Source organism: Neodiprion virginianus, chromosome 4 (genome assembly GCF_021901495.1).
Source record: "Neodiprion virginianus isolate iyNeoVirg1 chromosome 4, iyNeoVirg1.1, whole genome shotgun sequence".
Taxonomy (NCBI): Eukaryota; Metazoa; Arthropoda; class Insecta; order Hymenoptera; family Diprionidae; genus Neodiprion; species Neodiprion virginianus.
This window is the reverse complement of record NC_060880.1, coordinates 7,376,531-7,392,152: the sequence shown is the minus strand read 5'-3', so window position 1 is coordinate 7,392,152 and position 15,622 is coordinate 7,376,531. Positions and strand designations below refer to the sequence as shown.

The 15,622-nt window shown below is 36.1% G+C and overlaps 1 protein-coding gene across 2 annotated transcripts; it reads right to left on the bottom strand.

The window, feature by feature from the left end:
• Positions 1 to 3,442: 3,442 nt before the first annotated feature.
• On the bottom strand, positions 3,443 to 9,230 carry LOC124304033 (ras association domain-containing protein 4). Of its 2 annotated transcripts, none has more exons than XM_046761970.1 (10): positions 9,017 to 9,230; positions 8,562 to 8,656; positions 8,347 to 8,477; positions 7,292 to 7,367; positions 7,064 to 7,204; positions 6,810 to 6,989; positions 6,163 to 6,666; positions 5,760 to 6,042; positions 5,465 to 5,684; positions 3,443 to 5,320 (listed from the first exon to the last, which is right to left on the bottom strand). In XM_046761970.1, exons 1-10 carry the CDS (start codon positions 9,054 to 9,056, stop codon positions 5,260 to 5,262), a joined length of 1,731 nt encoding a protein of 576 aa, XP_046617926.1. In that variant the 5' UTR covers positions 9,057 to 9,230; the 3' UTR covers positions 3,443 to 5,259. The 2 variants fall into 2 exon arrangements, with proteins under 2 accessions (XP_046617926.1, XP_046617927.1); XM_046761971.1 differs by lacking the exon at positions 9,017 to 9,230 and adding an exon at positions 8,777 to 8,929.
• Between the last annotated feature and the right edge of the window lie 6,392 nt (positions 9,231 to 15,622).

Here is a 15,622-nt window from a genome sequence, read left to right as displayed (position 1 = left end):
AGAAATACGAAATGAGAAAAAAAATAAATGAATAAATAAATAAAAAATACCCAAAAATTACACAGAGAAGTGTGAAAAATTTAGCATCACTTTCAGAGGAAAGATTGCTATCAAAGAATTTGAAAGGTGAAAGAAAAAAGCACATTTACCACAAAAACATGGAAACGATGATTTAATGAAGAATTATTCGAGCTTGTTTAAAAAAGATTGCGCCTGCAATTTGTTTCAAACGGTATGTTTCAACGCAGCATTTTACGGCAATACGTTAATCTGTAATTAGCGCTATCAAAAATGAGAAATAATTGAAAAAACGAAAAATGAAAAAATAAAAATAAAAATAAAAATAAAAAAAAAAAAAAAATCCAATCTTAACGAGAGTAAATATGATATAATATTAAACGAATTATCGCACCAGTAAGTCATATACATTATACATTACTTACAATAATATACAATTATACATAACCGATTGTTGTCTACGATATATATAATAATATGTTATTTTTCTAATTCAAATTTAATTGTTAATTGTTGATAACAAACACACATCGAATTTTAAAACGAACAATGCTATTTAGTTGCTGCTATTCAGTGTTGTATACATGAGATTATTGGTAATTCGAGTATTACGTACATATATACAGTGTAAATCGAACGAACATCTACAATCTATATTATGAATGTATATAGACATACATGTACGGATGGTACGTATCTTAAGCAGTTGGTCATTGGCACTGACGTGCGGTATAATTCAAATTGGACAGTTAATAAACGATCTTGTTATAACTCAAATTACCAAATTATCGTCGCTGCATTAAAATATTGTGCATTGAGCCATAAATAGTCGTATATATAACTAACGATATTTATAATATACTTGGATAATACGGCACAACGATTAACTCAATAATGCCCCCACGGATTGAAACAGTGTGTTTCGATTATTTTTCCACGCAATGTGTGAAATTAACGTCGATTATCATTATCATCCTCAGTGGAATAATTTGTGGATTTTCCTTTGATACGATGGATTTTTGAAAAGAAATAACGAAAATTACGTCATCGACGAATTCTTTATAATTGTGTATTTTTCATTATATTAGGCATAATGTGATACAGGCGAGGATGCATACTTACAACTTTGTTATATTAAATTATACGAGCGATGTGCCGCAGAATTTGCATTGTAGGCAGAGGCTGCAGTTAATAACTCGGCTTATTGTGATAGCTGGATTCGCAGCGTGTTAATAGAAATTGTAGAAGGAAATTGAAGAATAATCGGGAAAGACAATTCAACGAAACGAAGGTGAAAGACTTTTACGATCGTTTAATCGTTGGTATCGTGGGTTGCATCAATTTGAATAAGACGAAAGAAACCGAAACGTCTGGAGCCGTAATTATTGGTTTTAAACGACATTACCTACGATTTTTGTTTTCAAAATTTTTATGCTCGTACAGACGAAACTCGGCAAATATTTCTATTGCCTTGGCTTGCATTGTGTTATAAAATTGATAGAGCGTAAAAATATCTTCAGCGAATTAACATGACTTCCGATAGTAATTACCGATTGAAATACATTGAGATGTTGATTTGATAACCGCAGGCAAGATCTCTTGCCCAAAATTCACCCTACATATTATATGGTGTGTACAATTATGTATATGGTTATTTATAGGCGTATAAAAGGCGTGTGATTTTTCCGTAAACTCGTTAAATGTAACACTGTATATTAGAAATACGATATGTTACCCCCGTGAAAATTAATTGTACCCGTGTATGTAAAGGCATGTATCGCACAAGGAAATGCATGCGATCATCGCGATGCTGTCACGGTACACATATTCAATGCTGTATTTGAGAATTCCTCAATTGTTGTTATAGTTATACAGTTATTCAACGTCAATATATTAGTGAAATCTGATTGTGTATTTGTTGTATTATGAATTACGTAAGAGCGAGTATTATATTGTTTTTTTTTTTTTTTAATTTTTTTTTTTTTTAGTTTTTTGCGCTTCACCAAACGCAACGTCTTATAATATGAATATTCCTCTCTCACGCTCAAAGGTATTGTTACGATACAATTATGATTAATCTCCGATTGGTGATAAATTTACACAAACTAAAGAGTATAAAAAAAAAGAAACAGAATAAAATCAAGAAAAACGAAGAAGCGAAATAACAGCAAAAAAAAAAAAAAAAAATCAAGGCTAATTTCTTAATTTCGAATTGAAGTTCAATTACAATTATACAATAATATTATACATCATATACCGTATGTTTAATTTTGATAATAAACTATTTTTCTACACGTTTTAAAAAGATATTTAAAAGGTAAAAAAAAAAAAAAGAAAAAAAAAGAAAAAAAAACCCAACAAACGAACGCCGCGACGCTTTAATCGATAGTATAAATTGTAATATCATTTTCATTTAATTCAATCGATAAGTAGCCGATACAATTTTTGATAGTAATTCGAATCGTGATCGTACGCGCACGCACACACACACACACATATATATATACATATATATATACATTATAATTACTAAGTGTGTCGTTATTATCTCTTACATCTATATATCGTATGTAAATTTATTCGTCTAGTAATGCAGATTATACAGCATTGAAATAACTGCCTTGGTAGTTGAAGCGTATATTGCACGTTAAATTATAGTGCAGGACTGTGATGTGATAAGAGTTTAGACTGCGTTCTATGTACCGTGCAAGGCTGAGGAGGGAATTTTCGTGAGATTTATACTACACGTGTAATACTATAATAATGTAATGGTTCGAGTATACAATGAAGTCTGCGGATACCTAAGCATAAACCACGTATTAAGTAATATCTAAGGATAATTGATTGTTTACTATTATCATCTCGTAACGTTTTAAACATGTGAGTCAGTGTCGTGTTTGCGAGCAAACGCAGTTTGCTCCTTGGTGTTGTGGGTATATTCGTTCCTAGCAACTGATTGTATATGGTGATTACTATCTCACTCATAACATTGCATTGATCTACTTTTACTCTACCTACTCATCTCCTACGATAAATGAATAAATACATAAATAAATAAATAAATAAATACATTCTGTCCAACTACGCAAGTTCTCGTATCGTCCTAATTACTCTCAATCCGAACTGTACATTTTTAAACGATAAAATTCGCTTTTTGTGTAGTAAATTTGTGCAACAAAATGAACTGCTGGCGGCTTGCACAATACTGAAGAAACCATCGGTCTGGGCACAGTATTGACTGCAGATATTCAAAGGTATTTGAGCATCCTTACGTTATCGTTTAAAACTATGCTGTAGTACGAAAATGTGAAACCGGTTCAGGAGATCGTCGATTTTTTCTTCTACTGTATACCGACGGTTGCGATAATGTGATTGTTGAATAACAACTGAAAAAATTTTGGGTCTCACATTGAAACGTCATAGATGAGTGGCAAATGATTACTTTATTACACTTCTTTTCAACTTATATAGACGTACAATATTGTCCGTGATATAATTATATTACAATTTATTGATATTTTTATTAATGCCAATTACGTTTGTCTATATATAGTACTGAAACGTAATTCGTTAAAAGAAAGTCATGGTACCGTGTTAAATATACACTATTTAACTATTTTGTCATGAAATGTAAAGAAATTTAATACTACTTGCCAATAATTAATGTTAGCCGAAAATTAGGAGGAAAGAATTGGTATAGATATCATTGTACAAAATTAGGCTAGTTAGATCAAGGAAATATTTTTACTCAAATTTAAATCAAAGCTACACAATCACAATCACAATCAAATGCACGCACACCCATACTCTAGATCACAATTTGAGAAAATTTCAGAAGAAGTTGGTCTATACAGAAAAATTCTTATAAAAATTAGGTATCATACGTATAACTATATGTTGTGTAAATTCTCGCAATTTTTGCTCAAAATATATGTTTGCATATCGTGAGGACATAAAACGAATATCTAGGGAAGAAACTGCATTGTCGCAACATTTTGAAGTGCCACAATGAGTCATCGCTACATGCTACAAGATTTATAGATAACGAGCAATCAGAATGTCTTCTGGCAAAGTTTTTAAGCAAGCAGCTTCGCGAGTAATATGTCTCGTTGCACAAGATTTAAGACTGTAGTCAAACAATCGTCAGGCAACTCATTATTGTAACACTGTATTTGCAAGAAAGTCTTAATGTCGGTTTAATTTCAACCATTTCTCGGTTGCAAGCCGAAGAATGTAGGCAGGAAAAGCACCAAATGACGAAAGGCATTCATTCACACCATGTCCAGAATGTTCATATAATTGAGATTACGTACAGTCTACAGGGTTTCGAATAATGTAAGTATAATTATCCACAATCGATCACAGCTAATTTAGAACAAACGCATCAGGTTCCAATTCAAATTATTAAGATTCGGTTAGATAAGGAATTCTCTAGAATTTTGTAAATGTTTTCCCACATGCATATAAACAAACTCTGTATATAAAATTTAGAGTAATTGTCTGCGCCTTAAAAGACTGTTATCAAATTTTAACAGGAATTGTTCGAATCTTAAAATGAAAATTAAATACGACATTCGGCTCTTGGCAACTTCATATAACAGCTGTCATTTTTTGTTTCATGTTTTTTTTTTTGTCATTTTCTTATCTTAATATACATATTCTTAATTCAATAGAGCTACCTAATGTTCAATTGATTTTCTACGATCATTTTCATGAGTAGCGTGTAAAAAATCAAATAAACAAAAATTATTATTAAATAAGTCCGCTACAGGGGTGGAATTGAGAAAATCCATTAAAATTAGTTTAAAAATCTACGCACCAACCTAACAGCGGAAGCGTAAAGTGTATCAGCTATTGATCGGTTCACTGGTATATAGTGATGCAAATCTCATATAACGGACAAATAGAGAATACGAGTAAAAAATTAAAACAGACAATATTATCTATGAACTAAATACTGTTCAATAGTTTAGATATATAAAGTATCCAATTGCATGGAACGTTTTCGAAATTTACAAGTCGACGAAACTGGCAATAGTAACAATAATATTAATAATAATATTAGTGGGTATGTATTAAAAAGATTGAATAATTGTCGAAACATGAGCACAAGGTAACCAACATGGCTTATGCCCAAGGTATAATCCTTGATGAAATTAAAAAACCTACAAACTATTTATATAAATATCTCTTCAATTGAGTTATTTGATCATTACAATACTTATCATGTTTCAGATCCCATTACAGTCGAACTTTTAGCTCGTCCATTCGTTGCATTATTCTCCGTCTCATTTCTTTGTATCTGAAAAAGATAACCAAGTGAACAATATGAACTGTTTCTGATTTCTGAATTTTTAAATACAACGACATTGTACTCGGTACTCATCCTTGATTTAAATATTAGACGAAAAGAGTTTGATTTTCGGGGCAACGCAAATATGCTCACTTTTCTTTCAGGAGAGCTATTTGGCGGTCCTCTTCATAATGATACCGTTGTAAAATGCCTGAACACTCAGCGGCGGAGAGATTCAAAAACTGCGCAACGTCGGAACTGATTTCCGGAGTTGAGAAACGATCGACAAGAAAGAGCCGAGCAACGGTCTCATGGGGTCCCAGTACCACCCTCGTTTCCAGCGGATATTCGTCGTCCCTCAATCTTCGCTGTTCTGAAATTTTGTATTTCACGATATGGGTTTGCCAAATGTGTAATAATTCGTGAACAGGTATTTTTTATCCCTTACCGCCGTTGTCACGAACGACGAATAGTGCAAAATTGCCCGGTTTAGCGTCCACTTTGTACTTGTCGAGCATCAAATTTATAACCTCTTGAGTGCTAACCAGACTTGTCACCCAAACAGACATTTGTGATCCATGCGGTGGCGTAAAAAAACTCGTTTCTCGATTGTAGAAGTGACCATTGATTGAACATCGCCTCCTTAACCGACTACGTGACTGACGTCTTCCACCTGGTCGACGTCTTATGGCAGTCGATCCCGGCTTACGCCGCAAAACAACTCCGTCCAGCTGAAAAATACTCAAGAATTCATTGGCTCTGTTGACCGGTCGATCGTATCTCATCTCCATCTATATTCCTATCAATTAAATTGCTCGCAAGTAGGAGTAAGCCTTTTGAAAGATACTCACTTCCAACCCACTGTCGGTCGACATTGTCATGTTATCGTCGTCGCGAAAATGAAGAGAATTCACTGAATCAGTGTCACTGTCCGTGCGATGTCTCTGCAAGCAATCAGGACCGGACATCGAACGATTCAAACCCTTTTCGATCCAGCTATCATCATTGCTCAAAGTTCTGTTACTGGCACCCATATTCTTCTCTAAACTATCAAAGTACTCGACACGACGAAGGGTCCCATTTCTGTTCGGTGTTCCTTGATAGTTTGGCGTGTCTGTACTAGATGAACTATCCATACTATGCGTCGGTGTGCTGGTTATACTGCTGTCATTGTCGACGATATGTTTCACAGCTTGTTGAGACAGATTACTCGATTCAACATTTTCTACATGTCCTTCAACGGTAGAGTGAACTTTCACCTCAGACGAATCTGCACCGGGCTGAGAGCTAATTGATGGCAAGCCAACTGGCATAGTTTGATACAGCTTGTTGCCCTCCTCTACCTTCCTCTCCACCTGAAAATCGAGTGAGTACATGCGTTTAGTCGGTAAACACATTTTTGTATCACGTATATTACACATTTCATGGGTCAAAAGCATTCTTTTTACGGTCAAGATTTATCTCTAATTCACGCTTATAATTACGAGATATTTAATACCTGAAGAAGTTCATCTAATTCATCCCACTCCATATTTTTGACGTCGAGTTTCATCGGAAGTGTAAGACTTTTCGGGTGATCGGGAGATACTGGAACTGAGTTTGGTTCACTTTCAGTTTCAGTCTCAGGTGGGGAGTTATCCTTTGACGTGGCATCTACTTGGTCGTCATCTCCTCCATCCTGAAAAAGAACTCAAACATTAATTTTTGATTTAGTTTTGATTATTCTGGATTATTTTTATACATTTTTCAGACCTCTGAAACACTCTGTCTACAAGAATTTCGATTTCTTGCAGTGACAACTGTGCGCTGATCATCATCTTCTTTAAGGTGGATAACGCCTCGAACTCCCCAATGAATTCTTAGTGCACCTTCCAGTATTAATCTGCCATTTACCTGAGTTGAAAAAGAATCAATCATCTGTTTTGGCATACTTACGAAGGTAGGGAAAAAAAAATGTGTATTCAAAGAATTTTCACAAACCTCACGACTTCTGATCCCACCACTTTTACCCTCATAATACTGATTGAACAACTTCAACTTTGATTCTAAATGAGACCTAAATGTGAAAATGAACTATTTAGATACAAGGAAAAATCATAATACAATTTATTCATTAATGTGGATTGCGGTTTCCCACATTCAGAAAAAAAACATACAGAACTCAGCTTATCACATGACAATCTACAAAACAAAAAGGACAAGTAATGGTATGAGTAAAAAGTCCATGAAACTTTAATTTCTCAAGAAACAAGTAGAATCTACATCATTTATAATCTCTAGTCGCTTTCAGAGGAATACTACTATAGAATTATTTTTATTCACAGACTGAATTTTTTTTTCGTTTTTTCTAAACTGTATCTTTCACAATTGCGTTAAGCCGTTACAGGAAAACGTATTCTATGATGTGAAATTTATCATACAATTGGCATAAGATAAAAATTCTTCGAGTCAATCACACAGTGTGAATTAATGGTAAGTTTACTCAAATTATACATCTGCGAACATCTAAATACTTTGTTTCAATTGTTTTACCCAAATATTCCATGAGCAGACACACAACTCATAATATCAATGAAATTGAAATTAATAATGTTATTATTGGAATAAAACATAGAAAAAAAATGATCTGTTTTGCAATTTTGCAATAAGTTTAAAGGAGTTAAATTTTCAAAACACCAGCATATCTTGCTCAGTAGTACAGTGAATTACAGACAATTTAAAATTTGCGAAATAATGGTTTTCCTAAGCAGGCCAAATTGTTATCATAATGTTACTAACTTCAAAATGATTAATACTGTCATTCTGAAGATTTTTTATCATACACTTATGTTCTTTACTGACTTGTTTCATATCAAATTCCCTTTTAACACATGAAAAAAGTTTTCATCTCAAAACACTTGGAGTTTCTTCGTGAATTCTAAAGCTTTCTGCTCTTAATTAAGTCCATCTCAACAAAGTTTTTTATTCAAATAAAAATGGAATAATTTTATAATTTGAGACTCTAATCTAGAATCGCTTAACAGAGTATATCTTACCTGGGCAACGTTGATCGAGATTCTTTCTTCCCAAAGCTTGTATGAGATTCCACTCTTGTGCCGTGTCCGAATAACTGGGGCCCAAAGAGAGCCCCGTAACAGGGTACATGACAGTAAGGAACTCCTTTATGCTGAAATGCAGAAAGAACGGGAACGTAATGAGGATATTTTTTTGTTCAACTGCAAATATTCCAGCATGAAAAACTTATTGTCACCTCAGCATGCTGTCCAGGATTTAATCGTTTGCCACATTCTTCGCACCGTAAACATTCTGGATGCCAGTCGTAACCCAAAGATTGTTTCCGCTCGGCTGGAAGATCATACAATATGAAAAGAAAAGAGAAGAAAAAACTAGGGAAAAAAACAATCCTCATCACTATATGGAATAGACATAACCTAAAACAAAGTGCAATGACCTGCCACTTACTACCTTGAATTGTAAATGAGACCCTGCTGTGCATCAGAAGAATATTTACAAACTACCAGGAAAATGTGTGAAATCAGGTTTTTTATATTTCTTTTCTTCATACTCTATGACTTATAGATGTGGAAAGAGTGAGGAAACGAAACTCTGGAGTTTGTCACTCAAGTGACAGAGTGTAAGAAATAAAAAAAAAAATAAAAAAAACTGGTGAATATTCGCGTTTGCATTTTTTATGTGTATATTTACCGAAGTAGACAGGTTTTCCACATTTGTGACACTTCCACATGTTGATACTCGCAGTTGACAACGGTAAAAATTGTTCATCAAGATATACCACTGATATTTTACTGCATTTTGTTTACAAAATTACATACAGACCAGAGTCGAGCCTGCATCTGAAATGACACGCGGTACGTCACTGCACTGTTGTCCTCCCGTTCGCGCATGCGCACGTAACTCGAATGCTGCGCGGCCCACGCGCAGCCATTTCTCATTAAATATCCGTGGACGATATCTTCAGTCAACGCCACTGAAGTCGACGCAACCAGGTGAGTATACCGAGAAAATCTCTTGAAAGTTGAAAATCAACTGCGCATGCGCGAGTCTTGACGGCTCTTCATTCAGGCTGGCCATCCCGAGCATGGAGACTAGAGTAAGTCTCCATGATCCCGAGTTTCAATTGTCAAACTATTTCTGTTGGCGGTATACTTTGTACGAATTTTCGAGGTTAGAATCTTAAATAATTGAGGTAGTGACTCGGAAAGGTTGAGGTAGCATTTGTTATTGAGTTGGAAAGTTGATTCTTTAAAGAACGGTTGGAATTTGATGCTTATGCTTTTCGAAAATTCATCCGTACACATTTTGTACACGCTGATCCGTTGACTGAAAAATATAAAGACGGATATCCCTGGTTAAATTTTTGTGACCAGTTTTCGTCGGGTGTTGACTGAAGAATATAGACTGTTGCCCTGATGGGCTTTGGTGTGAAAAACGAAAATCGTTGTGCGCTTGCGTCCCCTGAGATGGTCCAACGGTAGAGTTGAGAACTTATTGCAGAACATCAGAGTTACCGATTTCGACATGATGCTGGCTGCATTCACCTTCCGAGTAACACAGTCTTCCCAATGGTAAACCCAAGCCGGCGATACAAGAAATTAATAATGAGAATAAATTTCTTCCAAAATTCGTAGCAAAACAGTGATTTAATTAAAGTATAGGTACCTGAGAGAGGAATGTATACATGGATCATAAATAACAATAGATCAGATGTATTAATCATGCAGAGACCAAAAAATACATATGTATATGCGGTCCATGTACGATATTAATATAGGTATATGATCCATTTACGATTCATACGTGATGCATACTATAAATTTTATAATTTTCCACGAGACAAACTAGATTATCTACAATAATACGTTTATAATATTAAAATAAAAGAATTATTCTATTCGACACGCGCTCGATGTATCCCATAACAGTGATATTCATAATTACTCCAACAACTTATCATTTGCTCTCTCGATCTTGAATTTTCTAGGCATAGAATTGAAACGCTGTTTTAGCTAGTCGCAAGTGAAATATCTATGTAAGGTAGATCAGCAGAATTGTTTCTCGAAAAATGTTCGTGCAGAAAAAAATTCAGAGTAACTGTAATAGATCACGGATGCGCTAATTTTGATCGAGATGCTCCGTATATGAGACAGTATTTAACGCAGTGTCCTGATTTAAAAACCTAAAAAGGTGATTGTCAAAGACTTTTTTTTTTATAGGGAGAGATAGAACGAAGCTTTTTAAAACTTTGAGTGTATTTTAACACACATTTGAGAGGTACGAGCAACAATTTTTATCATTCAACTGTCGCGGAACGACAGCGTTATTAGCACCCCCGTTAACTGAAGAATATATCTTTAGTCAACGGCTGACCATCGAAAGGCCTAGCCGCATGAGTCTGGAATCGGCACGAAAGATGAAGTGCGTATTTCTTGTTTGAAATGTGAAAACTAAAATCATTCTACATCATATCATATCATCGTACATCATACATCATACTTCGTACATGGTATTGAAGTTCGAAACAAAAGTTTGGATGCTAGGATGTTCAGAAAGTGACGTCACTCAAAATTTTTTTTCTCTTGACGTCATCGAGCTAAAATTAGCTAGCCGAATTCCTCAGTGTGGAAACAACCGCGCAGTAGAGCGGACGTGTGAAAATCGCGCTCCGCAGATTTCGAGTACCGGGTTCCCTACCTCCTGGGTCCTGCGCTCCGAGTCCGCTTCCTGGTGCAACTCGAGTTTCAGGACAAGCCCTCCATAGTTTCTATGCTCCAGGTCCGCTACCTGGTGAAACTCGACTTCCAGGATAAGTGCTCCGTAGTTTCTGCGGAGCAGGTACGCTACCTGGTGAAATCCGACTTCCAGGACAAGCGTATATGTATACTTATGCATGCGTATATACATATACATATACAGAGAGGTATACACAGAGGTTTTAGTATATTCACATACGGATTTCTGTGTATAGGTATACTTGAACTAAAATATCCTTATCTCTAATACGGAGTTCTTCGTAATTCGCATTTGTTCTTGTAACCCAATGTCCTACATACGATGGCAAAAATCTAGATCCAACTTAACTGAGTCTCAAAGCCCTGTTGACATAAAAGCAGCTATTTGATAGAAATTATAGTTTATAGTTTACACAGCCCATTGCATGATATTTCATTATAAATACATATGTTTCAATGTATTTAGAAATAATTTATCAAATGTACAGAGGTCATGTGCAAATAATAAATGAATTCGACCGCAGTTTGATGTATTCATTGGAGCTTTAACAATAAATTTAAGCTTTGTTACTTCTCTTATTTTATTATGGATAATCAGAAACATTTCCGACTATTCGTGCTGTGGAAGCATGGGGATTAAACCAAATGTAGCAAAAGATTAGAAACAGTGTATGTAGAGTACGAGTTTTTTTCTAATAATGCAAACACGTGCAGCTAGCTTAGTTTTGACATATCTAGAATACCACGCCTTGCGAATTAGCTTTCCAGACGGAGATGAATGATGAATTTTAAGGACTGCATTATCGTTGTTGAATACTCTATGCCTCATGGGAAACGAAAATCTGTAACGATGAAATTGATGCACCGGATCATCGTCGACTTTAACTTATGAAATGTCCTACCATTTTCGAACACCTCCTACCTCCCCCTGCCACCTACGACCATCAATGGCCACTTTCGACCACCCCATATCACCTTCCGCCAGCGCCGACCACCTCCAACCATCCTATTTACCTATATTACTGGATTAGCTATGATATGAAAAGAGAAGAATTATTCATTTCGAAATGGGATTCTATTCGAAGCGCACTCGATGTATTCCACAACATTAGTATTCATAATTATTCCAACAACTTTTCATTTACTCTTTCGATCTTGAATTTTCATAGGCATAGAATCGAAACGCTGTTTTAGCTGGTCGCAAGTGAAGTATCTGCGTTGGGTGGAGGAGCAGAATTTATTTTTCGAAAAGTATTCGGATGGAAAAAAATTCAGAGTAACTGTAATACATCACGGATGCGCTAATTTTGAACGAGATGAAATGGATGCTTCGTATATGAGACAGTATTTAACACTGCGTAGTGATTTAAAGACCTAGAAAGGTGATAGGGAAAGAAAGAACGAAGCTTCTTAACACTTCGAGTGTATTTTAACACACATTTGAAAGATACGAGCGAAATTTTTCATCATCCAACTGTCGCAGAACGGCAGCGTTATCAGCTGACCCGTTAACTGAAGGATATATCTTCAGTCAACGGCTGACCATCGAAGGGCCTGGCCGCTTGAGTCTGGAATCGGCAGGAGAGATAAAGTGCGTATTTCTTGTATGAAATGTGAAAACTAAACTCATTATACATCATATCATATCATCATACATCATACATCATACATCATACATCATACATCTTACATCATCATACCTAGTATTACAGTTCGAAACCAAAGTTTGAATTTTCGGATGTTCGGAAAGTGACGTCACCAATCTAGAATCGGCTAGCCGAGTTCCTCAGTCTGGTAACAACCGCGCAGTAGAGCGGACGGTTGAGAGTCGCGCTCCGCAAATTTCGAGTACCGGGTTCTCAACCTCTCGGATCCCGCGCTTCGGGTCCGCTACGTATTTCGAGTACCGGGTTCTCAACCTCCCGGATCCCACGCTTCGAGTCCGCTACGCGGTGAAACTCGACTTCCAGGATAAGCGCTCCGTGGTTCCTGGTTCATGTTTACAATAAATTATTTCAATTCGTTTTTCGCGCAAGCCGAAATTCAGTAGCTGTCAGTCCGCTGATAAAATTTCTCGACTTCCAGGATGAGCGCTCCGTGGTTCCTGGTTCACGTTTACAATAAATTATTTCAATTCGTTTTTCGCGCAAGCCGAAATTCAGTAGCTGTCAGTCCGCTAATAAAATTTCTCGACTTCCAGGATGAGCGCTCCGTGGTTCCTGGTTCACGTTTACAATAAATTATTTCAATTCGTTTTTCGCGCAAGCCGAAATTCAGTAGCTGTCAGTCCGCTAATAAAATTTCTCGACTTCCAGGATAAGCGCTCCGTGGTTCCTGGTTCATGTTTACAATAAATTATTTCAATTCGTTTTTCGCGCAAGCCGAAATTCAGTAGCTGTCAGTCCGCTAATAAAATTTCTCGACTTCCAGGATAAGCGCTCCGTGGTTCCTGGTTCACGTTTACAATAAATTATTTCAATTCGTTTTTCGCGCAAGCCGAAATTCAGTAGCTGTCAGTCCGCTAATAAAATTTCTCGACTTCCAGGATAAGCGCTCCGTGGTTCCTGGTTCACGTTTACAATAAATTATTTCAATTCGTTTTTCGCGCAAGCCGAAATTCAGTAGCTGTCAGTCCGCTAATAAAATTTCTCGACTTCCAGGATGAGCGCTCCGTGGTTCCTGGTTCACGTTTACAATAAATTATTTCAATTCGTTTTTCGCGCAAGCCGAAATTCAGTAGCTGTCAGCCCGCTAATAAAATTTCTCGACTTCCAGGATAAGCGCTCCGTGGTTCCTGGTTCACGTTTACAATAAATTATTTCAATTCGTTTTTCGCGCAAGCCGAAATTCAGTAGCTGTCAGTCCGCTAATAAAATTTCTCGACTTCCAGGATGAGCGCTCCGTGGTTCCTGGTTCACGTTTACAATAAATTATTTCAATTCGTTTTTCGCGCAAGCCGAAATTCAGTAGCTGTCAGTCCGCTAATAAAATTTCTCGACTTCCAGGATGAGCGCTCCGTGGTTCCTGGTTCACGTTTACAATAAATTATTTCAATTCGTTTTTCGCGCAAGCCGAAATTCAGTAGCTGTCAGTCCGCTAATAAAATTTCTCGACTTCCAGGATTAGCGCTCCGTGGTTCCTGGTTCACGTTTACAATAAATTATTTCAATTCGTTTTTCGCGCAAGCCGAAATTCAGTAGCTGTCAGTCCGCTAATAAAATTTCTCGACTTCCAGGATAAGCGCTCCGTGGTTCCTGGTTCATGTTTACAATAAATTATTTCAATTCGTTTTTCGCGCAAGCCGAAATTCAGTAGCTGTCAGTCCGCTAATAAAATTTCTCGACTTCCAGGATAAGCGCTCCGTGGTTCCTGGTTCACGTTTACAATAAATTATTTCAATTCGTTTTTCGCGCAAGCCGAAATTCAGTAGCTGTCAGTCCGCTAATAAAATTTCTCGACTTCCAGGATAAGCGCTCCGTGGTTCCTGGTTCATGTTTACAATAAATTATTTCAATTCGTTTTTCGCGCAAGCCGAAATTCAGTAGCTGTCAGTCCGCTAATAAAATTTCTCGACTTCCAGGATGAGCGCTCCGTGGTTCCTGGTTCACGTTTACAATAAATTATTTCAATTCGTTTTTCGCGCAAGCCCAAAGTCAGTAGCTGTCAGTGCGCTAATAAGATTTCTATAACTTTACAATCTTCTCATAATCTTTTTGGTCAAATATGTCGATAAAAAAATTATATTAAACCTTACACGGTATTTTTGATTTGTTCTAATGCTGAAAATATTTATTAGCATTCGAGGTATAACTCGAGGTGGTTGGCGGTGGTCGTTGGGGGTGGTTAGGGGTGGTTGTGGGTAATCGCGGTGATTCAGGAGGACGAGGATTTGTGCTCGGTGAGTAAAACACTTTTATAATATTTGATGGCATTTGGATTATATTTTATATAACATATTTCAAACTAGTCATGTTTACATTAAATTATTTCAATTCATTTTTCCCGCAAGCACATATCCAGTAGCTACGAATAATCTTATACAATTTCTTATATCATTAATTAATTAATTAATATTTCTATAATATCTAATGTCAGTTGTAATTATATTTTATCTGAAATATTACAAAGTTGACACGCTTACAATAAATTATTTCAATTCATTTTTCGTGCAAGCACATATTCAGTAGCTATGAATAATCTTGTACAATTTCTTATATTATTAATTAATTAATTAATATTCTTATAATATCTGGTGGCGATTGTAATTATATTTCATCTGAAATATTACAAACTTGTCACGTTTACAATAAACTATTTCAATTCATTTTTCGTGCAAGCACATATTCAGTAGCTATGAATAAGATTATAAAATTTATTATATTATTAATTACCTAATTAATTACATTAATCCTCACACAATATTTTTGATGTGTTCCTATACTAAAAATATTCATTACTATTCCAGGAGTAACCCGAGGTGGCTGGCGGTGGTTGGAGGTGGTCGGAGGTGGTCGGAGGTGGACGAGGAGGCGGACCAGCTGGACGAGGAGGAGGACGAGGT